This window comes from Euprymna scolopes, chromosome 18, assembly GCF_053919585.1.
Source record: "Euprymna scolopes isolate OS-2025 chromosome 18, ASM5391958v1, whole genome shotgun sequence".
NCBI lineage: Eukaryota > Metazoa > Mollusca > Cephalopoda > Sepiida > Sepiolidae > Euprymna > Euprymna scolopes.
Genome location: NC_136499.1, coordinates 100,584,357 through 100,611,868, shown reverse-complemented (window position 1 = coordinate 100,611,868; position 27,512 = coordinate 100,584,357). Strand labels below are relative to the sequence as shown.

Genomic DNA, 27,512 nt, shown 5'->3' with positions numbered 1-27,512 from the left:
AGTCGGTTTCTATTTAACGCATAGTTGGGACCCTAACAGGTACTACCACTCTGGGTCAAAGTGGACCTGGGAACAATGGCAATTAAAGGGTGGCTCCACACTACCCAAAACCTGGGGCCTCACCATCGGATATTGTTTACGGTCATATCCAGGACTGTGTGTGTGTGTATGTGTGTGTGTGCGCACACACATGAGAACACGAGTCAGTTGTGAAACTTCATACCTACACTAATGTATATAATGTAAGAATGTATGGAAGCTTTGATACCTTGAACTATTTATGTGAGTAGGTTGAAATGTTGCATGTTACTGTTATGAAAGATCAGATACGTACATCCAAGATGGAAAAATCAAAAGTTAAAATTCTGTCAAACTTCTGATTATGACCAAACCTTTGAAGGTCAACATCAAAAAGATGCAGGACTTCATTGGTAACAATATCAGCTAAGTAGTTAATCGCTACAATAAACAGAACCAAAGTTATCACAAATTTACATAAAAAAAATTAAAAAAATTCTTTGACCTAAATTCAAAAAACAAAGCACACTGCAACTGAAACATAAGGGCTAGTGTACATTAGAAACTAAATTAATGGGGGGGGGGGCTCTTGTGAGGAGTTGTGCAATAAGATGTTGGTTTGCTGCTATTAGTACAGTGAGAGAAACAACGAGCAGGGAGGGAGTAGATCTACAACTACAATTACTGGCAATCTAGAGAACTATTCTTCTGGCTTGATACTGGCAGCTACTTTGTTATGTTATATATTAGGGATCCTGTGTCAATGTCGATTAAGTTAGCTAGTGTGAATTTTGACAAAGGTCACACTGAGTGCATGAAGATGATCCAGATCTGTTAAACAATCATTCCCAGAGTTGAATCCAGAATGGCTGACATGTAAGATCAAAGTTAAACGGTGTAGGCAAAGCAGAGGGAGATGACAAACGTCATGTTTTGAGTTGAGAGAAACAAAGGTTTTCAAAATCAGACTGTCTATAGTAGCTGTATATATAGAGGCTATTGATGATAAGAGTCTGCCATGGGTTACACGATGCAGTTAGCTAATAGTGTAAGAAATTTTAATTATCACTAATTGCAAAATGTTACCTTGATATCTGTCTGTCACAATTCAGTTAAGTTGACTAAATAACTAATTAAAGAACATTAAATCACCCTCATGTCAATTTTCTCCTTTAAGAAAACTCGACAAATGTCTCCTTGTGTCTTTCCTGCATGAAAAGAAGCAGCTAGAAAAGTGCAAAAAAATAAAAATCCACATTACTGTGCATAAAAAATTTGTTATTGAAAATATGACAATTCTTTAAGCCATTCTTTAAAAATAAAAAAGAGGTAGAAATTTTTGCCCTCTAACAGATTTCCATTGCAGTGAGAAGGAAAGAGAAAGATAAAGAGAGAGCAAGCAAAACAATACACATGAGAATTGAACTTTTGAATAAAAGAAAACCATTCATAAAAATGAAAACCATAAAACATGTTTTTTTGTATTTACCTTTGGAATGTATTTCAGTTTCCGAGCTTCATAACCATGAAGCAGTTTTTTCTGTCGACTTAAACATTGGGTTAAAGTAAATTCACAAGAAACATCATCTCTGGACAAAAAAAAAAAAAAATAAATAATTAAAAAGGTAAGCGGAGATATTTTTATTGAACGTCCACCAATTTACTACTGGAAAAGGGAATAAATAGACATTTTTTTAAAACTGCAAATTTCTCCCAAAAGACCATGATAAATATAGTTGAAGAAAGACACGAGCAGTTTATTATTAAAAAAAAAAAAAAAAAAAAAAAAAAAAAAAAAAAAAAAAAAAAAAAAAAAAAAGAAAAATCAAAATGCAATATTTTTGCCTGGGTCTGCTCTCCCAATTTGAACTGCTGTAATTTCATTAAAAGTAATTGAGCACTGTGGGATTTTTTTTCTAACAATTGAAACTAGGTTGATTATATATATAAGGAAAAAACATCAACACTAAATTAAAATTTACAAGGAAATTTATTGTTCGACAGAATACTCCAAAAACAATTTTCAAGAAATTCTTATTCTGCTGAGTTTCAAAGAATGCTATTCTTCTCTTCAGAGGAAAGAAAGAAATTAGCAAATTATTAGTTAAGCAGAGCTAAGAATGAGTTGGGTTGGATTTAAGTGACTGAATTTTAAGATCTAACCTTGTGATTTTTGGTCATATTTTAGCAAATACGAACAGATTTTTATATTCTTTTAAGCTACATTGAATTTCTTTTCCAATCGGATTGTTTTTCACTACAATTTATTTGCACGTTTCAGCTGACATTGGAATTCTATTTGTTTTTCAAAGTTTTTTTCTACCCTTCTTGGATTTATCAAGCGAGTCTTCATGCATTTTGGGTTTTTTTATATTCAGATTTTTTTTTTTTTTTCCTTTTTTCATAGGTTTTAACCAACATGAACATTTTTGCATTTTATGACTGACCATCATAAAGTGCTGTTTCATTTGACTGCCATAACCAGCAAATTATTAGCTTTGCTAAATTAATTTGCTAATATATTTATTTCCTCTGAAGATAGCATTCTTTGAAACTCTGCAGAATAATGATTTCTTGAAAATTGTTTTTGGAGTATTGTCGAACAATAAATTTCCTTGTAAATTTACAGTTTTGATTTCTTTTCCTTATGACAAGCTTAATTCCTTATGGTGTTTGTATTGGGCTTTTTTTATTTGGTTGGGATTACGATATAAATATTAAGATTTATATTAGTTTTAAGTTTACACTTGCTTTTATAGCGTAAACTTTTCATTCTTATTGCTTTCAGATTATATCAAGAGAAGAATAAATGACACTTGATTAGGTCAATGTTCCCCATAAATCAAATATAACTGAAGAAAGCTGTGAACAGTTTATGATTAAAACTCAAGAAAATAAGAAATATTTTGGTCTGGGTCTGCTCATCCATATTGAAACTTAAGGTATCATGTGTATCTTAACTTCTGTAATATTATAGATATTATGCTCTAATTAAATAATTGAGCACTGTTAGACATTTTTTTCTAATGACAATAGTTATGCATACTTATATTCTTTAAATTAAATATTAATTAAGATTTAACAGTTTCACGAGTGTGAAATTGTTTTTAATATTGCTATTTATTAAATCAAATTGAATTTTTTTTTTTGAATTTTTCGAATAGTTTTCCTGAAAATGAACATTTTATTTGAAAATTTGACAGGAAAAAATTTCAATTTTATTTTTAATAGCAATATTTATTAACAATTTCACACTCGTCTGGTCTTCTTAATTGTTAAATCTTAATTTATTATCGAGTATTTCAAACAGTGAATTCCTTTTTATTACACTTGCGTTCGACAGACACCAAACTATAATTGGGCATACAAATATCATTTTGACTTAACTCCAAACATCTCAAGTCATGCCAGAAATTACCACCACGACATATATAAATAAATGTCCAATTTCCTGAAAATGAATATTTTATTATTCAAAAATTTGAAGAAAAAAGTGCAATTTTATTTTTTATAAATATCAATATTTATTAAAAACAATTTCACACGTGTCTGGATTTTTTAATCATTAAATCTTAATTTATTATCGAGTGTTTCAAATAGTGAATTTTTTTTTTTTTTACATATAGACACTAAGATTTCATGCTTCCACAATCATCAGCTGCTGGTCAGGAGATTAGAACCCAGTCACCCTTGACTTCATAGGCTAACATTCTACCTCATGACCACCAGCAATTAACAAGAATTAAAGAAAATTAAGTGTCTATAAATACCATGTCAGTGGACATACATAATAAACTGTAAGAGTATTCAACGACCTGAACTCAGAATTTTTTTTGCACGTTTTTTTTTTTAATTCCATAAGTTTCTTAAATTTAAATAAATATTTTTACACCTACAGTGTTTCATGCTTATGCAATCCTCAGGATAAGTGATAATTGCTGGCGATATATATATGTATATATATCTTCATATTCGTTGCTGTTAGTCGCTATATTTATAAAAAGTGTTCAATATCAATGATATTATATAGATCAAAGTTTGGAGACATGGGGGTCACTAGTGTCTGATGATTACTAGTTTCTCACAAAGCCAAAAAACAACTAATCACCATAAGCTATTGATGCCAGATTTCTAAATTTAGATGTATTTGTGATTTGTATAATAACTATACAAATCACAAATTTGCTTTGAAAAATGAAAAATTCACAATGCTGAAGTTAAAAGAATTTTTCCTGATTGTATAGATTGAATGGCATAAAGTTAATATCCATTCTCGTTTAGAAAATTATTAGTTAAATAAATTCATGCAGGAATAATATGGAAAACATTTTTGTAAAATAAAAAGGAAGTAACTCTTGCACTTGTTTCATTTGCCTAAAAGATATTTTGAAAAGAGTTCTAAGTTTCTTGCATTCTTTTCAGAGAACAGACATTTAATGAACTCATGTTGAACAGTGGCTTTAATAAAAGTCATCATTATAAATTCTTCAGTATGATGAATCATTATTGTTGATCGATATCAAAGATTTTTCACTCAAATTCATTATATATCTCAATAAGAGAAACTCGAGACAAAAATTTGTATAAAGAAATTAAAAACTCACGTTAATGTACAAATTATCCAGAGTTTCTTCAAATACTCAGCAAAATCTGTAAGGCATTGCATTTGTCGTCGCGTTTGTATTGCTCGTGGTCTAAAATAGAATTTCCATGGATATTTGAAATTAAACCGGTATTTTCAAATATTCTAGGTCTAGAAAAGTGCTTAATTTTAAATATAATTTTCAAAACTAAAGTGAAAATTCTAAGTAGAAAAAGATTAAAACAAAAAAAGAGATTAAAAAAAAAAAGATTAAAACAAAAAAAGAGATTAAAAAAAAAGATTAAAACAAAAAAAGAGATTAAAAAAAAAGATTAAAACAAAAAAAGAGATTAAAACAAAAAAAGAGATTAAAACAAAAAAAGAGATTAAAACAAAAAAAGAGATTAAAAAAAAAAGAGATTAAAAAAAAAAGAGATTAAAAAAAAAAGAGATTAAAAAAAAAAGAGATTAAAAAAAAAGAGATTAAAAAAAAGAGATTAAAAAAAAGAGATTAAAAAAAAAGAGATTAAAAAAAAAGAGATTAAAAAAAAGAGATTAAAAAAAAAGAGATTAAAAAAAAAAGAGATTAAAAAAAAAGAGATTAAAAAAAAAAGAGATTAAAAAAAAAAGAGATTAAAAAAAAAAGAGATTAAAAAAAAAAGATAAAAAAAAAGAGATTAAAAAAAAAGAGATTAAAAAAAAAGAGATTAAAAAAAAAGAGATTAAAAAAAAAGAGATTAAAAAAAAAGAGATTAAAAAAAAAGATTAAAAAAAAAGAGATTAAAAAAAAAAAGAGATTAAAAAAAAAGAGATTAAAAAAAAAAGAGATTAAAAAAAAGAGAGATTAAAAAAAAAGATTAAAAAAATTTTTAAATCCTTTTTTTAAATCTTTTTTTTTAATCTTTTTTTTTTAGATTAAAAAAAAGATTTAAAAAAAAAAAAAAGAAAAAAAAGATTTAAAATTTTTTTTTAAAGTATAAAGTAAATAAGAATACAAGTCAGTCCTGAAACTGCATACCTTTGACAACATAAGGATGGGTCAAACGTTTATATGAGCTTCACTTCATATTGCATGAAATATTCTTGAAATTGTACCATGGAAATTTTGATATCAAAAACTATCTAATAAGACTGAAATTTTGCTATCAAAAAGCATCAGATCCATATCAAATTTGGAGAGAAAAAAAATCAGATATTAAGATTCTCACTGACTGACCCTGTCAAGGTCATAAGATGTACAACTTCATTAGATACAACATGACCAAAATAATCAGAACAGACGTTATTGCCAAAAGTGTGAATTTCACCTTTTCTGTAACCTTGACATCTCAAACTTACATCAGTTCAGGAAACTTCTACCTTTACTAACCAGCAGAAGACACTGAAATGGTTAGTAGATGTAGAACCATTAAGATAGCAGGTCCAGTTCACCGGGCACGGCGAAGGAAAACATGGAAGGACGTGATGAAAATAAACTTCAGAGAAAAAAAAAGAATAAAAACTTTGCGAGAGATGGGTTACTAATCCTCTGGTCGGCTTTGGGTAGGATTGAAACCGTTATCACCTGGAACTGTAGAGATTCAACGTCTATCCACTGTGCTAAATTCTAATGTAGAAAATAGTACATTATAATATGTGAGAGCTACAATCTCTATCCAGATAAGTTTCAACATGCAGTCAGTTTCCAGACCAGTTTTAACAATTGACCTTTTAGACAAAAACTTTACACACATCATTCAATTCCTTTTTCATATATTCACATATTAAGTGTGCAAATAAATCCATTAGGGGCCCTATGTCAACAGCAAGTACATGAACTACCATGAATTTTGACATGGCCTCAACAAGTGCAGGTCGAACTGACACAGAGTTTAGGAGATAAACAAGTTCCCATGAGGGAAACAGGATAGGTAAGGTAGAGAAAAATAAAGAGACATCAACTGACATGAGGCATAACGTCATAGGAACGCTGTCAAAGATTTCAACGTAGTACCACATTGAGCAAGGCAGACATGTGACAGTAATATTTGAACACATTAAGTTAAGATCACCCAAAGGTGGAATATATAAATACAAACAATGGCAAAGCATTTTTCTTAATATTTTTACTGCCAGTTTTTACCAGTCCTGTGCAAAAGTTGTTTTATTTGCTTTTTGTTTAAAATCTACAGTCAATTGGTATCTCTTATTCGATAAGTGTTCACCTATCAGGATTATTTAAAAAAAAAAAAAAAAAAAAAAAAAAATTTTTTTTTTGCCAATGCATATAATAATCTATCTATATCTATCTATATATCTTTCAGAGCAAAAATGTGTGCATGTATGTATGTGTGTGTGTGTGTGTGGGCGAATGAACTCTTTCTGGGTCAACGGCCAACTAGCACGGTGTATATTTGTGTGTGTGTATATGTGTATTGGGGTGGAGAGGGCTCCCATAAGCCGTGGTGAAGGCAACCTTTCTAGGAGAAGCAAATCTCTGATTTAAAAAACCATAAAGCAGAAGACCATTACCCGCATTAAGCTGGTCTGCAGTTTAATTTGTTGCTGGCTATCTTGCTCTTGCTTGTTGCTGGATCTCAACATTTTGAACTGAGAGAGAGACTTAGCTATCGTACAAAGCTAAGACTCTGTAACATCATATTTGTATAGATACTCCCTCAGGCATTTGGGCTCATGGATTTTAAATGTCTGAGGGAGTGGCACTCGTCTGACAAGACGTTGCAATCATCGTGTGTGTGTGTGTGTTCGCTTTTTGTGTATGTTTGGCCGTGATTCTTGGTTGGCTCACTCCTTAAAACTTTTTATATACTGTCTATATCTATCAGATATAAAATGTATGTATGTATGTGTGTGTGTGTGTGTGTGTGTGTGTGTTCGCTTTTAGTGTATGCCTACAAAAGGCTTTTTTTTGCCATGATTCTTGGTTGGCTCACTCCTTAAAACTTTTTATATGCTGTCTAAATAATAATATTTACGACTAAGGAACTCGGGTCGCAGCTATCTTTAATTTACCTGACTTTTACAAGCTATTTGAGATATTTTTTCATTGGCGTGTAGCGGGGACAACAGAAACTGACTTCCAGCACAAAACTAGGTCAAACATCACGCGACTTAACGTTGTCGCACCTGTTAATTTCGCTTTATAAACGTCAACTTAACACGCTTATTAATTCATCTATTCCCGTCGTCGAGATGGTTAGGTCGCAGGTTTTTTTTCTCCCCCATTTCCTTTCCACCTCTGCGTCAAAGATTCGGGGTTCAAGCCTACCTTTTTACTAAAACTTTTTTTTTTTTCTCAAACAGATCTACCCCCCCCCCCAACACACACCGCCAAACACCTGGGCAACGCCGGGTACCCCCCGCTAGTCTATATATATATAAAAGTGAAAATGTGTAGGTGTTAGTGTGTGCACTTTTTATCTATGTTTGCAAAAGGTTTTTTTTCTGGGGGGCTGCTCATGAGGGTCGCTCATTCTTAAAACTTTTTATATGACGTCTAAATCATAATATCTATGAGTTAATGGAAGTCGCCTGTCTATTTAATTTGCCCAACTTTGAAACGTTAAATATTCCAGATTTTTGGATCGCTGCGTGTTGCTTTCGTTTTTCCGTATAAAAAAAAGCGAAACTCGATTCGAATAGCCAGCTAAATGTTCGGTCAATATCGGCTTCGCTGTCATATCAGACAATTGCTTTATTACTCCTCCCCTAATAATAAACGGGAGAGCCGCTTTTCCTTCCCCCCCACCCCAATAAAAACAATCATTAAAAACTGTTCCGCACTAAAAATATTCACTGCTGAATAGCCATCGCTTACGTCGTAACGCTCTCGCGATGACCTCATTAAGCGGCCACCTGTCAATAAAACCTCTTTCATTTACTCTTTTGACGTGACTCACTTTTTAATTGCTCTGACATTGTTACTGTTGCCGTAGTGCAGGTGTTCAGGCTTAGCCTATTGGCCTCAAGGCTCTGGGTTCGAGCCTACCTGCCACCACCCCATCGCTGTTTTTTGGTTTTTAACATCATTTTTTTATATTTAAACGGGGTTAAGTTTCCTTTTTGTTCTGAATTAACCCCCCCCCCACACACACACACACATAAATACCCGGGCAACGCCAGGTACCCCCCCCCCCCCCGCTAGTGTAAGTTGAAAAGAAACATATTTGCATTTTAGAAACTCCAAAGAAAAGACAAACCTTTTTTCTCTGACGTAATGAATTGCATCATTGGCAGACATTCGATTTGTGAAAACAAGATAAGCACAGATCAAAAAACCTGTCCGACCTAAAAGGATAAAAAAAAGAAAAAAATGATTACGCACGAAGAAATTATTTGCAAAAATTACTTCAGTAAAAATAGGTTGACAATGGGGGAGACAACTTTGTCAACCAATTTTTTCACACGTACGAAATCACAGCCATAAAGCAGACTAACTCCAAGAATACAAAAATATCTATGGAGCCAGTAACCTTTTTTTAAAAAAATTTTTTTTTTATTTCCAAACAACAACCAACATGCCTGAAAACGGTCAAAGACCAAACCAACCGAAACGTTGCTCAAATAACACTCAAGATAAGAACAATAGTCCAATCAATACAAGTAAATATAAACAAGCAGTCCTCATCTTAAAAGTTTAGAACCTTAATACTTTATTTTCAAAATACATTACATTACTCTTAGAAAAAATATTTTACCTAGAAAAAAAAAGAAATTTTACAAGGAGGGCACCATCACTTCTCCATTACATCATCACATTACTCTTTGGTAGTGGTAACCTTTTCCTTCAACAAAATCGACCCTCAACTACCACCTTCTAGTATTTATTTGAAAAAATAAAGAGGAACAAGGGTTTGATTTCTATAAGAATCAGACTGAATAACACAGTTGGGGATAAACAGATACCAGTGCATGATGACTGGCCAACTGATAGGTTGTTTTTGTTTTACAGCATATCAACCCTTTTCAGGTTATTTAATGCCAAATCCAAAGATTTTGAAGAAAAATTTTTTAATAGAATATATTTGTTGTTTTCAAGTTGGTTTCTATTTAACCCATAGTTGGGACCCTAACAGGTATTACCACTCCGGGTCAGAGTGGACCTGGGAGCAATGGCAATTAAAGGGTGGCTCTACACTCCCCAAAGCCCGCAAGCTGGGGCCTCATCACTGGATATAGTTTTAGGTCATATCCAGGATCGCCAATTGATAGGATCGGGCCTCTTTGATCTCTCAAGCAAGGGTCAAAGTGAAACATTGCAAGCCAACCAATCATTGACTGCTGCTCAGTCACCAGGATCACTGCCTAACGCATTATGGATGGCCACACAGCCTACAGGTGACCGGTTTTAGAAGTTATGTCACCAACGAGGCATGCAAAAAAAAAAAAAATGAAATCCATAATGAAAACTGACAACCGACTCGAGATAAAAAGGCATAGTTGCATTTGAAATCACCGCATTCTACAGAAATAATGATGTAGTCTTAGTTTTGAGTTTTACAGGTTTTTGAGGCATGTAGTCATACAGTTTCTCACTTTTTTTTTCACAGTCCTCTGTATTATTGCTGTATTTTTCAAACTATATCAATTAGATAGTAGAAAACAGACAAGGCAGTCTTTCATCATATGGTCCTTCTCTCTACATTTGCAGATGGTTGATTAGTTGTTTTACAGCATATCAGCCTTTTTGGATATTTAATACTGAATCCATTAATTTGGAAAGAAGTGTATGCTTAAAGTTCTTACGGATATATCTTCAAATATTTATTCATGGTGTGCGGTTTGGTTGTTCTGTAGAGGAAAATTGTTTTTACCTAGTTTATCGGTATATTAACCTTAGAAGTTAGTTTATGCCAGAGAAGGTATTTTAGAAATAAATGTTTGCTGCATTTAGTTTGTGATTTTATGATTATATAACGTTAATGTTTGCTATATGTATTTAGAAGTTTGACTTTTCATATTGGTGGTAAAAGATTTTTTTTTTTTTTAAATTGTGTGTGTGTGTGTGTGTGTGTGTATATATGTATATATATATATATATATATATTTTTTTTTTCTTTTAAAGAAAGTCCACAATCTTTGTGATTTAGATTTTAGTTTTTCTAATTTGTGTTTATTAATATATTTTCCTCTTAGAGAGCTTATATTTTTACAATCTTCAGATGTTTTATAGTTAGTATATATCCACATTAGCACTTTGGTTCTTGTTTTAATAAATAATTGTGGGTTAGATGTCCTATGTGGAGTCGATTTAATAAGACTTCTCTTCTGTTTTATTTTCCTGTGTCCATTTTTTTTTGAGGGTGAGTGTTGTTTTGAAAAGTTTATTTTCTTTGGTCAGTTCCCATGACTGGTGCCAGTTCACTTAAGTATTTGTTCATTTCATGAATATGTAAGGAATTTATATATATATATATATATATATATATATATATATATATATATGAGAGAGAGAAGGATAACTGCAGCTAGATCAGCTTTGTCACCACTTATTTCTATGTAATTTAATATGCAGCAAAATATAATTTACTTTCTTCTAGGTTGCTTGTTTTAATTTTGTTATTTAGATTTTCTAGTTTGTTTCCCTTTATAGCCATTAAAGCCAGAACAAGAGTTGGAATAGATAAAATTTTGACTATGGTTTTCTGTTATATCAAGTGCCATATCTATGAGAATTTCTAAAGATAGTTGCTTTGTTTGGTAATTGCTACCAATGCTCTTAGTGTCCTTAGAACCATCAGTGTGATTATTTTAGTGGTTTAGGAATTTTTCACTAAGCTTTGACAGTTTTACCTGGTAAGTGGTGGAATGGGTTTTCGTTTTGGGGAGTTTACTAAGGTCCAGTATTGTGCTTGGTTTTTGTATGGTCTATTAAGGGATATTTATTAATTTGGTTTTATGAATTTTATTTTGTGGAATATTTGACTCTTTAATGGTTTGATCCATTCGAAGCCCAAATGTCTTTATTTTAGTTTTCATTTTTGTTGAACAATGTTTGGAATGATGGATTTAGTGTGCAGTTATAAGCTGGATTTAAGTTACAGGATTTTAATTTAAGTATTGCATGGCCAGCTTTTCTCGTCCGTTTTAATGATTGTTCATTTTCCGTTACATACACTTTTTCTACCGAGAAGGTAGAGAAAGCGCAGAGCGAGAGTCTCAGTCCTTGATGGTGTATTGCACCTAATGTTTGTAGGTATGATTTTCTGGCTGATCCATAGATCACAGAACCATAATCCAACTTTGATCGTATCATTGCTTTGTTAAGTTTTAAAAGGGTTTCTTGGTCTGTTGCTCATTTTGTGTGAACCACCACCTGCAGTAGTCATAGAGCCTGATTGCATTTTATTCAAAGTTTCTTGATGTGCGGTAGAAAAGTTTCTCATCAAATGTTACTCCAACAAATTTGAATTCTACTATACTAGTATTCATCATCATGAAGTTTCAAGTATAACTTGCGTTGTTGGCAGAAGTGAATGCATTTTCTTTTTTATATCATGAAGCCATTTGTTGTTGTCCATTGGAGTATTTTGTTGATAGATTGTTGTAGTTGTCTCCCTATGGTGTTCATATGCTTTGATAGATATCAGATCATAAAGTCATCAACATATGGTGAGCCATTTACAGACTTGAGGCAATGGGTAATATCACTAATTTTAATATTGAAAAGAGTGACTGTAGTTAGACTTCCTGGTAGGATTCACTCAATTCTGATAAAGTTGATCCTAGTTTTAGTCTGATGATTCTTTCTGATAGGAAATTTTGGATAAACATTTGTAGTCTGCCTCTTAATCAGAGTTTGTGTAAATCTTTTAGGATCCAGTGTTGTCATATGCTTTTTCTATGTCAAAAGATAGCAACAAGATTTTTTTTTTTAATATTAGCTTCCGACGAAGATTTCCAACCCAATTAAATGGTCATTTGTACTCTTTCCTGAAGCCACATTAGTTTTTTTTTTTTTTTTCTAGACACCAGACTAATCTATTGTTTATTATTGTTGCATCGTTTTACATAGGCAGCTGGTTAATGATATCTGTAGTTTTATGGGTTGCTGTGATCGTTTTCTGGTTTGAGAAGGGTATGATTGTGGTTGGTTTCCAAGTTTGTTGTTACAGTGTTTTTTATTCAATAAGTCTGACGAAAGGCTGTTTTTGTGAAAATTTTCAAACGACAATGTTTGAATTTGTCCGAATAGTCTTGAAACAATTTTAACTAACGATGAAATACACTATTTGTTGCTATCAATCTATTCCTTGATTTTGTTAAAACAATACACACACACGGTTATCCAGTGTTGGCTCGGGCCATAACTAAATAGATGTTAGTGTAGATTGAGGCAAGGGTTGTGCAATCCCTAACCACACCACTCCTGAATTGGCACTGCTAGAGTTCAATGACAAGTGCTAGACGACTGGAAACTTGTTTCACTTGTACTCCCTTGGCGTACATATCCTCGATAAACCCACTTAGCAATAAGATCTCACCCTTTCACTGTGGGTGTGCCTAAATGCCAGAGCTTTCTATTCTAATAGTTTCTTCTCTCGAACAGCTAGACTTTGGAAATCCCTTCCTTCTGTCTGCTTCCCTGGCTGTACCGATATGCAGAAGTTCCATTGTAACAAACAAATATCTTGTTAATCGTTCCTAGACATGGCCCCAAATAGTAGCCTCTTACGTCCAAGTAGCAATACGCTTTGTAAGGGGTGAACATTAGAAAAAAAAAGCCAAAATAAACAGAGCACATACAGCACCTGGAATGCTCAGATGGTCACCCATTTTAGTAGTGACCAGGTTCAACATTAACTTTGTTGATATAATGGGAACTGATGTATTGACGTGATTATGCAATATGTGCTAAGTAATAATCAGTTCTAAATAACTCTTCTGGAGGTTGAAGGTTACATCTTCAGTACACACAATACTAAGAATACAATTACAAATTACTTAAGATTTCTACCAGGTCATGGCTAACAGACTAAGAATAGTCTATCCATATCAAATAAAGGGTTCCATTCGAAATTCTTTGCAGATTCCTAGAGTTTGACAATATACATCTGAAAAAGGTCAAAGAAAGAAATGTGTCATGTAGAATAATGTATTTGATTTCTTACCAAGACCAGCATGACAATGGATGGCGACTTTGCCCTTAGATATAGCAAACTGCATCACTCGGACCCTATCCAAAATTGTACCATTTGCTGAAGCACCAAAGTCAGGACTAAAAAAAAACAAAAAAAAACAAAAACAAAAAACATTTTAATCAATTTTAACCAATTAAAGGACATCTGGCTGACATCACATTATTCACCTCTGCATGAAAAATTCTATTTTAAAAATAAAAATTCTGTGTGATGTACATACCCATGACAGAAAATATTGGATACTAAAAATCATGTAAATTGATCAATTAGTTTTATTCTTAAGAAAATCAAATTTTATAGCTAGACTACAAACAATAATTTCGCACTGCTTTGTAAACAGTCTGAAAGAACAAAGAGATAACTCCAAACAACCTTTTGCAAGATTTTAGAAAACCATTCTTAACATGGGGATGAAATCTGCTTATAAATGATTTCATAAAAATAAAACTACTTGATCAATTATTTTTGGCGCACAATATTTTCTTTCTGCCACAGGTGCAGACGTCACACAAGTTTTTTTCTGTATTTTTTTTCACATGGAGAGGGGGAATTCTAAGCAAGTTGAAAAAAAAAAAAAATCTCTAATGTATGTACCCATGACAAAAAATATAAATTGATTAAGTTTTATTTTTAAACTAGCAGAATGATCCAACGTAGTCTGGGATTGAATGATAAATATTTCAACCTACCATATTTTTACTGTCGTTGAAATTGTCCATTTTTTTTTTTTTTTTTTTTTTTTTTTTTTTTTTAAATCAAAAAGATTAATTGCCTGTTCTAGTTGGAAACTCATCATGGTGCACAATGAGGAAGCTTCACACCTCCCCGCAGTGACAGTCCACAATACATTTTTATCTACATTACACTGTAGAAAATCTATTGATTTTATAAAATTATTTTTATGTATAATAGCTTGAATTTAAGTTTAAGATGCAAAAGTCAAGTATCATGATTCAATGGTGCTCTAAACATTTTGAACACGCCCCTGTTATATCAAAGAATCTACTGTTGATTTTATATACCAGGCCTTTTTGTGGTAATAAAACTTCTCAAACGCACTTGTGATGTTAGGATGTATAAAGTGTTAACTTTGGTCCAAATTGCGTGTTCCTTCTGATATCTATTGAAGACATTCTGATACAAAACCTATCTAAGAACACTGCCAGATACATAAAGTACATTTGTGAGAAATGTCATAAAAATCAGCTTGGCCGTTTTGGAATCCAGAGGGAACGAACTCTGGCACAAAGTTCCTCAAAAAAAAAAAAAAAAAAAAAAAAATTCTAATTCACTTAAAAGTGATTTTCTTTATAAAAATAAAATACTAGCAGGATTTGTTTACCAGTGTTACTCACTGGAAGTATGACTCAAAGCCAAACCAGATTTGAAGAATCCATATTTACATAGGCCAACTAAAAGAACAAATGTTAAATGTACAAAATAAGTAATCACAGGTGACAGTGAAACTAATGTGGCAAATCCATAAAATTTCCCAGTCTGGTTGAGGAGAAAATATTCTGCTACCACCTGTAGATAGGACTTGTCTGGGAAAGTGATTCACCTCAGAACAATTATAGAAATTTATGATAATGAATAAAATAGACTGATAAAACTCGTAAAACCTATATCAGATATTTGTAGACTACATTTTATTCTAAATGCGATAAACTGTATTTTATTAAATTATTAGCAAGCCATCTGGCATTGCTTTGTTCTAAGATATGCTTAAATATATTTTAATTCATGAAGATTACATATTATAGGGACAATTCTCTATCGATTATTATATTGAATGATATATATTAGTTAGGTCAAAACTAAAAAAAAAACATGACTTGGGTGCTATCAGCTAGATCCCAGAGGTTTGTCAAGGTAAGGTGTTTCCTCAAGACGAAACCTGTTCATTTGAATTGGGGTCAAGTGGGGATTATAGAGTTGGTGGTGAAAAGATAGAATATTTGGTTTTGGATGCATTAAATTTTTCTGCATTGCACCATGTGCACAAAGTTGGAAAAGAAAGCATCAGAAAGGTCTTGACCATTGTAGAATTAAAGAAATTTTATAAAAATTATTTACAAATATTTAAATTCATTTATTTTTTTACGTTTCTCATGAACAAAAACTATCATTTCATTAGTTATGATGTCTTATATGATTTGCTCCCCACCCCCTCCACTTTAATGAAAGTCACAAAACAACGTCATCAATTTACATCAGAACTTCTTGATCTCTTACCAATTTTAGTGAAGGACATCATCCTGTTGTGACATCTATAATATAAATCCCAGCTGTCTGTTTAAATGTATGTATGTTTGCATGTCTGCCTAAAACTTAACACACACCTTCAAACATCCGGGCAACGCCAGGCACCCAGGCTAATCTATATATATATATATATATATATATATATATATAAAAGCGAAAATATATGTATGTATGTATGTATGTGTATTTATATGTCTCGCAAAAACTTTCGACATGGGGTCACGGATTTTCACGAGATCAGTATCATTTTAAACTTCCGACAAATATCGAAAAATTGGCCAAAAACATTAATTTCTTCACCCTAAAATCATCAGTTTTCTACAGGGAGGGGTCAGCAAAAACCGTCCTCTCATGACAAGTTTGCTTCTACGCATGCGTCATACGACGTTGGAACATGATTTACTTTAAATATTAAAAAAACAGACAATTTCGTTGACGTCATCTTAGCTCAGTTGTTTAAAGCACGGCCTCATTATCTAAAGGTTTTGGGTTCGAATCATGGTGTGAGATGTCTTTGATTTTTTAAATTTTAATATTGAAACAGGGTTATTTAAGCCATTTTTCAGATTTTTTTGGGGGGTGTGTGTGTGCTATTTTTCAGATTTTTTAATGAGGTTTTAACGTTTGTTTTTCTGTTTCGCGTTTTCTTTTTTGTTTTTCCCATTTTTACATTTGCTTTATGTTAGTTTTTTGTGTTTTTTTTTCGATGTATTTACTTCGCTTATTCTTATGTTTTGATTAACACCCCCCACCCGAGCACACACACACCTCAAAACACCCGGGCAACGCCGGGTACCTCCCCTCACTAGTATATATATATATATATATATATATATATATGTATGTATGTTTGTTTGTGTGTATGTTTGGATGTCCGCTAAAAACTTTCGACAGACGCAACGAAAATTCACAAACTCGGTATCACATCGAAGCTCCATCCTTTACTCGAAAAATTGGCCAAAACGTTAACTTTTTCACCCCGAAATCGACAATTTTCGACAGGGAGAGGGGGGGTCAACAAAAACGGTCCTCTCGTGACAATGACTGATTCTACGCATGCGTCAGATGACGTTGTGACCTGATTTACTTTAAATAGTTGAAAAACTGAACAAATTTCATGTACGTCGTGTTAGCTCAGTTGCTTAAGCCCTTGGTTTATTATCTAAATATTTTGGGTTCAAATCGTGGTGTGAGATGTTTGTTTTTTTTTTTCGATTTTTTAAATTTAAATATTGAACCAGTGTTTCGTTTTTCTGCTTTTTTTTTTTTTTTTTTTTTTTTTTTACTTCGCTTATTAGCGACACTCAAAAACACCCGGGTACCCACTGATTTTTTAAATTTTAATATCGAAACAGGCTTATTGAAGCCATTTTTCACGTGTTCGTTTTTCTGTTTTCATCGTTCATTTGCTTTACGTTAGTTTTTTTTGTGTTTTTTTTCCTGCTTAAGTGTTAACGTTGTTTTCTTTTTTTACTTCGCTTATAACAAACAAACCTACGTCGTCACGCTCAACGACTTCCGGCTGTGCACCTGTCAATTTCGTTCTTAAATAAATTCAAACATCTTTCACTAACTCATTCTGGCTGGCCGATTTTATTTTCAAACTTCGCCTCAGGGCTTCGGGTTCGATCCCCTCCCCCTCCCTGAGTTCTTTTTTATTTAACACCACACACACCTACAAACACCCGGGCATCGCCGGGTACCCCTCCGTTAGTCTATAATATAAATCTCATCTGTCTGTTTAAATGTATGTATGTATGTCTGCCTAAAACTTTCCACAGAGGCGACAGATTTTCATGAGTTCAGTATCATTTTGAAGCTCGGCATCTCGGACGACAAATATCGAAAAATTGGCCAAAAACATTAATTCCTTCACCCTCAGCTGGGCAGTTTTCTACAAGGAGGAGTTAATTTTTTGGGAGCCATTTTTGCAAATCATCATATCCGTTGGACCGACTTTGCTTAATTTTAATGATCCAAACTTCTGATCACGTCATGGAGTAGCAGTAAGACGTCAGATTTTCTTTCACGCCTTCGCATCACGGGTTCAAGCCTACCTGCCTACTACCACATTTTTTTTGCTCAACACAATGCTGGGCACCCAGGCTAGTCTACTATACATAAGGAAATTATAATTTAAATAAAATACAATGTTATAATATATATGGCACCATAAAAGACTTTTATAAAGTACTAACCTTAAAATGATACATGTTAAAATTTGACACAAATCCGATTAGTTTACAAATTACAGTTATTCAAGTGAAGCCACAGTTGCAAATTTTAAAAACAACGGAAAAATATTAATTTCATGGTGAATAAGTATTGCTTTCTGATGCTTTTAAAATCTGAATAATTTACAGCCCTTAAATTATTGACTCAGATTTTGATATCTCAGCTAATGAATTACTCATGTTCTGCAAAGACTCAAAATATGAACAAATATTCTCTGCTTTCCTATCTATGTAAACGCCACCTTAAAAAATAAAATATCTTGTGAATGTATGCTTTCGGAATCCTTTTATACGTGTTTATCATAACATTTTTCTTGCCATCTCACATTCGAATATTACCTAAAACTGTTCTTTAAAACTACTTCTCTAAAACAGACATTCCTCAACGATTGACCTCTAAAAGGACTCCCCTAAATATTTAGATTATAACCTATATATCTATAAAAGAGAGAATGTGTGTGTGTGTGTGTGCGTGTGAGGATAAGTCTCAACCTATATACTCAGCGATTTTTTGATCTATAGACTTGAAATTTGGTACATAGGATATTCAGACATATGGAAAACTTTAATCGGTTATTATCCAGAAAAGAAAAAAAATGGCTACTACAGGGGTCAAAATTGATAAATTTGTACTTGGGAGGGGAGGGGGGATATCGGATTTTTATCTGTTTATCAACTGTTTCCCGACTGCATGCACAGTTGTGAAACATGACAGCTTCCTTATGTTAAGAATAAGCAGATTCAAGTCAAGATGGCCTAATGGTTATCATTCGACTCACTGTATAAGTTTTGGTTTCAATCTCAGCTAGAGTATTTTTTTTTCACTTACAAGAAATGAATGGTTTAGAAAAAACAATACTTGCATGCACATGTCTTGGTTTCTTTCTTCCCCCCCCCATTTTTTAAAACCAGGCAATGCCGGATGCAATTGCTAGTAGAATATAAAAATACACAAAATAGAATGCAAAATAAATGAATTATTACAATAAATTGAAAATAATTTCACACTAATTTGTACTCATTTTCCCACACTAAACTCTAGGATGGTTTGTGATAATTTAAATGTACGTTTTAAATGTTATCTTAAAATTAACAATGTAGAAATTCTGTATAATTTTTGTTTACTGTAAATCTTGGAATGCTGAAATTATTAGATAATTAGATTGTATATTTCTAATGCCATTATGACAATTTAAAAAATTGTGTGCTCTTCAATTTACTGAATTTAATAAAATTTTGTTTCTAAAATGTTGAGTGTTTTTTTATTCTAAATAGTCGAGGGAGCAATGGGGATAGAACACTCCCTTAAACATAAATATATCAAACTTTTTTTTTCTTTTTTTAATTAATTTCAGCAATGAGACAAAATGATTTAAATCCAGATTCGAACAAAAACCAATTCCAAAATGAAAAAATACATTCATTATTTTAACAAAGAATAGTGCTTGCTCAGAGTTTCTCTCATAAAAAAATAAATCTGTATGATGGAAAGAAAATATTTGATTCCAAAGATGGAGTAAATTGATCCAGTAGTTTTTTTTTTTTTTAATAAATAAAAAAAAAAAATAAATAAATAAAATTTTATAGCTAAAAGAGGAGCAACTGTCTCATGCTATTCTGAAAAATATCTCAAGAAACAAGATAGTTTTAAATTGAGATTTTAGAAAGCCAGTCTTAACATGTAATATATATGTGCCCATGATAAAATTAAAATATATTTAAAAAAAAAAAAAAATCATGTAAATTGATCAAGCAGTGTTATCCTTATAATAAAAATTATTTTTAGGCAATTCATAAGCATTATAACAAAATTATTTTTAGGCAATTCATAAGCATTATAACAAAATTATTTTTAGGCAATTCATAAGCATTATAACAAAATTATTTTTAGGCAATTCATAAGCATTATAACAAAATTATTTTTAGGCAATTCATAAGCATTATAACAAAATTATTTTTAGGCAATTCATAAGCATTATAACAAAATTATTTTTAGGCAATTCATAAGCATTATAACAAAATTATTTTTAGGCAATTCATAAGCATTATAACAAAATTATTTTTAGGCAATTCATAAGCATTATAACAAAATTATTTTTAGGCAATTCATAAGCATTATAACAAAATTATTTTTAGGCAATTCATAAGCATTATAACAAAATTATTTTTAGGCAATTCATAAGCATTATAACAAAATTATTTTTAGGCAATTCATAAGCATTATAACAAAATTATTTTTAGGCAATTCATAAGCATTATAACAAAATTTTTTTTAGGCAATTCATAAGCATTATAACAAAATTATTTTTAAGCAATTCATAAGCATTATAACAAATCGAGTAAAAATTATCGTAGTTATCTCCTTGTTTTTTTTACATTTATTTTTCCAAAATGGTGGGAGAAACTAGTCACTTTTGATACTCATAAAATTTGATTTTCTTGTTTAAATTTTCATGAAAACCTTCCACCTCTTTTTACAAAATTAAATACAGCCTACATTACCACCCCTTATACCTAGCAGCTGTATTCCAAAATTCAAATTGATCAGTTAATTATTTTAAGAGCAACTCCTTCCTATGTATATAAATCTACTAGCTTTATATAGTCCGGCATTACAGATTAATATCAATAATGAATAAGGTTTTTTTTTTTTTTTTTTTTTTTTTTTAAATATACATCAATGCTGTATAGCTATATTTGCTGCTAATAAAAAGAAATATGCAACCAAATTTACCAATAATTTGATTTAAATATGACATTTCTATGAAGAGAAAATGCTGACTCATGTAAATGGAAAAAAAAAAAAAAAATGGACCAAAAAATGAAATGAAGAAATACTTACCAGGCAAAATTGTAAAAATATACTGGAAAAAAGAAAAAAAAAGAGAAAGAAAAGTCAAATCAATATTACGACAAATAAAAAACTGGTATTTATGCAGAGAAGTTACCATATTGAAATCACATTCAGAAACCCATTCTTAACATGAAGGAAAGAGTGTGTTTTGTAACCATTCTGTACTTTCATCTAAAAAAAAAAAAAAAAATAAAAAATAAAAAAAAATAAAAAAAAAAAATAGCATAGTAACTTCTCTGCATAATCACTCAGAACATAAGTCATGAGATTGCATATCTCGGTCTGACAATGTAAGAATGGGCCAAAGTCTCATCTGGGCCTTACTTATATAAAATGTATGAAGTGTGCATCTGGTGAGGGGGGGGGAAGAGACCAGAAACCTTTTTTTTTGACAAAAAAAATAAAAAATAGTCAGTTCGGTGTCATTGGTTACCTCGAAACATCTAAAAAACTGTAAAGTTTAAAATTGGCAATAACCTGCTGGTACATTGGTTGAAGTAAAGGTGTGCCATTAGCAGACAAGAACATGATTTTTATGAAATCATATTTTCCTATTAAATCAGCTTCCAAAGATGGAGGATGGGCAGGAGCATTATCCATTATCAAGAGGCATTGTTTAGGCAGCATTTTCTTTTCCAAATATTTTTAAACAGTAGGGACAAATACTTAAACTCATTTAGTAAAGAATTGCCTGATCAACCAAGCTTTAGACTTTGCTCGCCACATAACGGCTAAATTATTTTAGATCATTTTGTGTTACTTGAAAGCCAGAGGATTCTCAAAATGATAGAAAACGCTTCACCTTAAATTCTCTGCTGGCATTTGCACATAATAGCGTGTACCTATTTTTCATAGACTTAGGTCCAGAAAGTGATTTCTCTTGTGTAATGAAGGTCCTGTTTGCTATTTAAAAAAAAAAAAGAAAAAAATTCTGTTTAATCGCAATTAAAAATCTGTTGAGATAAATACACATTCTTTTACATAGTTTGCAAATTTGACCTTGTAAGCGTCTGCTGTCACTTTATCCGAACTTGCCGCCTCTGTGTCGGATATTGCTACAAATACTACTTATTTTGAATTTCTCGAATTATCCTCTACTAGCTTTAAATTAAAATCACTTGTGAAAACATTTAATTTTAATAAATTATTGTAAATACGTTTGGCTTTTTGGCACACAAGTTTCTCACATTGTCTCCAGCTAACGCCAATTGTTTTATGTAAATAAAAGTTAACTTTTCTACTTCCTCTAGTAACTGTGGCTTTTGTTTAGGAATTGTAGTCACACCTTTAGCTACATCATTAACTGTAATAGAATCTTTATGCTTTAAAATACTTATAATTGATTTTGCCATTTCATATTCCTTTGCAAGCATGGACTCTAAGAGTTCCTTTTTAAATTCAATCGTTATTCAGTTTTCCCTTTTGCACTCGCTTAACTGCTTTTATTCCTTTTTCTTTTTATCCAATGGTAAAAGAATATCGATTTTGTCTGTTTCTAGAGTCTTTACACAATTATTTGAACAACAAAGTTTTTTTTTTTGCGCAATTAATTACTATCGTCCAGAGATACGCCCGTTTTGTACATTGTATTGAAGTCTGACTTTTTTTTTTTTTTTTAATTTACTTTTTGAACACCTCAAGGTTCCACGCAAAAAAGGCGTTGACCAATTGAATTGCGTGGTTCTAGTGCCACGCTGATGTGCTAAAAATAACTCTGACACCGTCTAGACTGCCAAAGGGATTGCGACGATGCTCTTCTAAATATAACTCTCGTCGCAAAGTTCAACCTCACGTGGCGACATCGTTGGAGTGGGGTTAGGTTGTCACACTACATTTCAAAAGTATCACAACCAGTATGAATTACATCCCATTGAGGAACACCGCTGCTTGTTTACATTCAAAGCAAAACTAGCAGTTTGAAATTGGTTCAACTACAGAGGCAAAATATCTCCAACTTTTGGTTTGAACACAGTTGTTCGACAACTGAGGTATCACTATTTCTACATTCTGTACACACACCTGTCATATCAAAGACATTTATACCACTAGACAATACACAGACACACTCACCAGCTACATAACAGATGTCTGTCTTTTGGATGCTATCATATTGAAGGAGAGACTGTGCCTAAAGTATCTTTAAAATACTCCCAAGAAATTGAAATTTTGGAAATATTTATTAATTGATATCTAATACGTATTAAAATTTAAAATAGGAGGTATTGGAATTTTTCAAAAACTTTACAAAACTAATAACTTACATCGCCACCCTTACACCTAGCAGCTGTATTCCAAAGTTCATAATGATCAGTTAATTAGTTTAAGAGTGAGGGTAGCTCACATTTTTAAGCCAATTCATGTAACCCTCAAGGAAACAACCTAGTGCTACAAGATCAGGCAGTCTCAAGATACTGCCTTTTAGACTTAAAATGCATGAAACATTTATGTTCAGTTCCCTTAGCATTGCAAAACTCAATCAGGTTCTGCAAAACCAAAAACAAAAACATTTTCTTCCATAAAACAAATCAAACTCCATGAATAAATATTTGAAGATTATAAAGAGCTTGAAGCATAAAATCTTTTCCTAATTACTGGATTCGGCATGAAATAACTCAAAGAATGATTAATATGCAGTAAAACAAAAACTGCCAACTTATTTTGTCCTCACATTTCATGAGCGAGGTTTCTGATAGTGGAAGAATTGCTGCTTTCTGGGTGAGCTGTTTTGAACGAGTGGTATGTGAAGATTTTAAATCCTCTTGTAGTATTCAATATAATTAATCTGTCAATTTATCCCTCTCATTAACCCTTGTTCAAGAATGTCTTTTGGATTTGATAAATGGTAAATTAGCAAAAAAAAGAAAAAAAAAAAGAAAAAAAAAGAAAAAAAAAGAAAAAAAAAGAAAAAGAAAAAAAAAGAAAGAAAAAAAGAAAAAAAAGAAAAAAGTAAATCAAATTATGAATGAACTCACTTTTTGAATCCATAAAATCCTGAGGATTGTATGAAAATCCACTCTCTTCCAAGTCAGGACCGCAAGTGCTGTGTTCTCCACATTCTTGGAGGTTAATCAATGTTTTTATGTTGGCACTAAAATGGAATTGGAGAATGAGAAAGAAATAGATTAGCACATTCTAAAAGAAAGTGAATATTAGATGCACCTTAAAACTCAGCTTGTCTTTCAATCATGAGTGTGTCTTTTCCTTCTTGAGATTCTCATAGATGGCTCTGCTTGAGGGGAAAAAAAAAAAAAAAATGACTGAAACTGTTTGATCTTTCTTTATCAAATCTTTCTTGGAGTTCATATATTAGATCCATTGCTCTTTCTGCTTTGCATAAAGTAGGTTCTCTATCATTCTAAACACTTTCTCACATTCTAGGTTATTCTCTATTTCTACAAATCTACAATTAGACCATATATGGAGTGCTGTTGTCATATTTGAGCGGGTGAATTTGTCCCATTTGGGGGTTCTTAAGGTGCAATTACCAATGGTCTAATAGTAGATTTGTAGAAAGAAAAGCTCTTATATATTTTAACGGAAAAGAGCTTTGTATTTATAGCATAAATGTGACAATCTATATTTAGCCCCATTATTTTCTAAGAATTCAGTCATTACCTTGGATGCAACAGTTCTTAAAAAAACAAAACAAAAAAACAATCTGATTGTATATAAAATATATATTCAAACTAGAAAATCAGTTTCAGGATGTGTAAAATTAGACCCCCCCCCCCCCGCCCTTTGAATGGAATAGTTCTGCACCACTTTTATGTTCCCTTACAAAGATTTAAATAAAGATACAATAGATTAAATGCAAATTTGAAATATTCAAAGTTGTGCCCATATTAGATGCTCTAAAAACACTTTAAAAATCACCCAAATAATAAATATTTCTCAAAATTCATAATTTAATTGATGAATAATAGTGTTAAAATTTAAAAAAAAAAAAAAAAAAAAAAAAAAAAAAATTAACAGAAAGCTACCATTTTTTTTTTTTTTTTTTTTTTTTTAACTCCTTTTGCATGAAATCAGACCCTTTATGATTAACAGTTGTGTTCCGAAATTCATAATGATCAGTTAATTAGTTTTGGAGTGAATTCTGTACATACAAACAAACATACCTAACTTTATAAAAACTTTGTGTAAACCACATTTTGATTAGAACAAACTTATGTTTTCTACCCACGCAGATGAAGCATTAAATCTTTAAGTTTAATGGTTAAAAAGAAAAGAATCGTAAAATTTAAAAAAGGGCTTGGAAGCACTCACTCATGAAATTGTTGGATAATGTTGAATTCCTTTATAGCCGCTGTATTAGGTCGAGCCATGGCCAGTATATTATCAGTGACCCTGAAATGAAAGAAGAATCAATCTTATGATATTACATAGAACGAGATGAAATCTATAATATTCTGCTCGTTTCTTCATTAATTAGTCCATATGTTATGCTTCGAAAAAGGCCAAATACAATTTTTGAAAGCTAAACTGCTTCAAATAAAGCCAACTTCGCAAAATTTGGCTTTAAAAAAGGTTAATCTGACAACCCTGGATAAGAATATGAGTATCACATTTCTTTTGATGTAGCCTTGTTTGCGAATTTCATTAGAATAATATGATTAGCAATACACAGACAAAAAATCCTTTGGATAATCACAAATTTCAAGGGGCTTCTGCTAAAATATTCATATTTTAAAAACCAAAGCACTTTAAGTCTTCAAAATACCACCGTTTTGTTCAGAAATGAATATACTTTCAAATGAATTAATAAATAATAACATACATAATATATTTTTAGAGTTTTAAGCAAATAAAGTGATAAAAATGTGAGCATCATAAAATGGCGTTTTCGGTAAGATTTAATTCTAAAATTGTTTTTGTTTTGTTTCAATCAAGTCTTCAGGATGTTCATACAATTTCCCTTAGCCTTATCATTAATCCAAAGTCAGAGTGGCAACCTCTCCTCTCTCATGATTGTACAAAGACCCCCTTAAAGCCACACAATCTCCTTTAAAAAATAAAAAAATACCCAGGTTAACGACCTAAAATGCTGGAATGGCTCAAAATAGGGAATTATTTTACATTAAATTCTAAAATAATTTTTGTTTATCTTCCATTAAAGTTTTTCAAGGTGTTTACATGGAATTGTCTACAAAGATAGAATCACATTTTGGAGAGGTGGTCAGAGAGATGGGGGGGGGGGGAATCACAGAAGATATTAATCTACAACAATACCAAAGAAATATTGCAATATATTCATTTTTAAACAGTCCTAGATTTAGATTTCAGTTATTTGTACATAAAATGCATTACAATTCAGCTTTGAGTTCTCTAACTTCAGTTAATGGATACATGGCATTTTTAAGGAATTGCAGGATATTTATGTGCATTTACTGCAGATTATTTTGAAACTATTAATTTCTGGCGCCTTTCAGTAGCATATTCTGATTCCTTGCACAAAAATACACTTATATAGCAAATTCCATTGCTTAATCTTCTGTTTTAACGCTTTTACTGAAAAAATAGAGTAAAAAAAAAAAATGTTACAAAACGCCTATGGTCTTAAAGAGAGAAAAATATCCAAACATGGAACTTACTTGTACTTGAAACGACATTCACCCTGGAGGAGTGGAGTCGGCTTCATGAAGATGCACATCTCGTATCGCTGCGGCCCAAGCCCGGCGATCGGAGGCAAGATCCCTAGTGAGCAACAGCCAGTCACGTCTCCAACGAGACAGGCCATAGATGAGCGGGCCCGAAATAAGTTCAGCGTCGGCTTTGATAGTCCCGAGCCACGTTCTTAGCTGGCCACCGACACGTTTTTTCCAGCCGGGTAGAGGACGTGGGGAGATAGCCTCGTGGATAAAGACCCCTGCATCACGGCGAGAGGCATGGCCGAACCATCGAAGGCGTCGGGCCTGCAGTAGGTCAGTAATTGCCTGGAGATTGCAGCGACGCCGGACTTCTTTGTTGGCGACGAAATCCAAGGGACGGACATGGAGAATGCGGCGGAGATTGTAGTGGTCGAAAACTTCTACGCGTCGCAGATCCGCTTTCCGTATGGGCCAGGTCTCACATCCATACAAAAGTATTGAGCGGACGAGGGCCTGGTAGATTCGTATTTTTGTCCTCAGACGTATTTCAGGCCGTGACCATAATCGCCTTTGGAGTTGACAAAAGGCAGCTCGTGCGGCATTAATGCGCGTTTCAATCTCATTCATGCCTTGACCGGTACCAATGAACGTGCAGCCCAGGTATTTGAAACATGGAAGGCATAAAAATAGTCATAATTTCCGTAATTTTATTCGGATTTAAAAAATTTCAAAGGATTTTTTTCTTAGTTTATACAGCTCTTTCTTTGTATGTCATTGAGATATTTTAAGCCATTTAAATTTTTTAATGTGTATTGCTGATCATTGTTACAA

General features: G+C 32.1%; 1 protein-coding gene across 3 annotated transcripts in view; it reads right to left on the bottom strand.

Annotated features, from left to right (window-relative positions):
* The window catches only part of LOC145297715 (uncharacterized), a 99,934-nt gene that overhangs the window by 21,528 nt on the left and 50,894 nt on the right, over positions 1-27,512 (bottom strand). For all 3 annotated transcript variants that reach the window (XM_080143923.1, XM_080143924.1, XM_080143925.1), the window contains 7 exons: positions 25,360-25,440; positions 24,066-24,181; positions 21,082-21,103; positions 13,711-13,817; positions 8,800-8,887; positions 4,623-4,712; positions 1,508-1,607 (listed from right to left, as the gene is read on the bottom strand). In XM_080143923.1, coding sequence (XP_080000049.1) covers positions 1,508-1,607; positions 4,623-4,712; positions 8,800-8,887; positions 13,711-13,817; positions 21,082-21,103; positions 24,066-24,181; positions 25,360-25,440 — 604 coding nt within the window. The remainder of the gene's footprint in view (positions 1-1,507; positions 1,608-4,622; positions 4,713-8,799; positions 8,888-13,710; positions 13,818-21,081; positions 21,104-24,065; positions 24,182-25,359; positions 25,441-27,512) is intronic.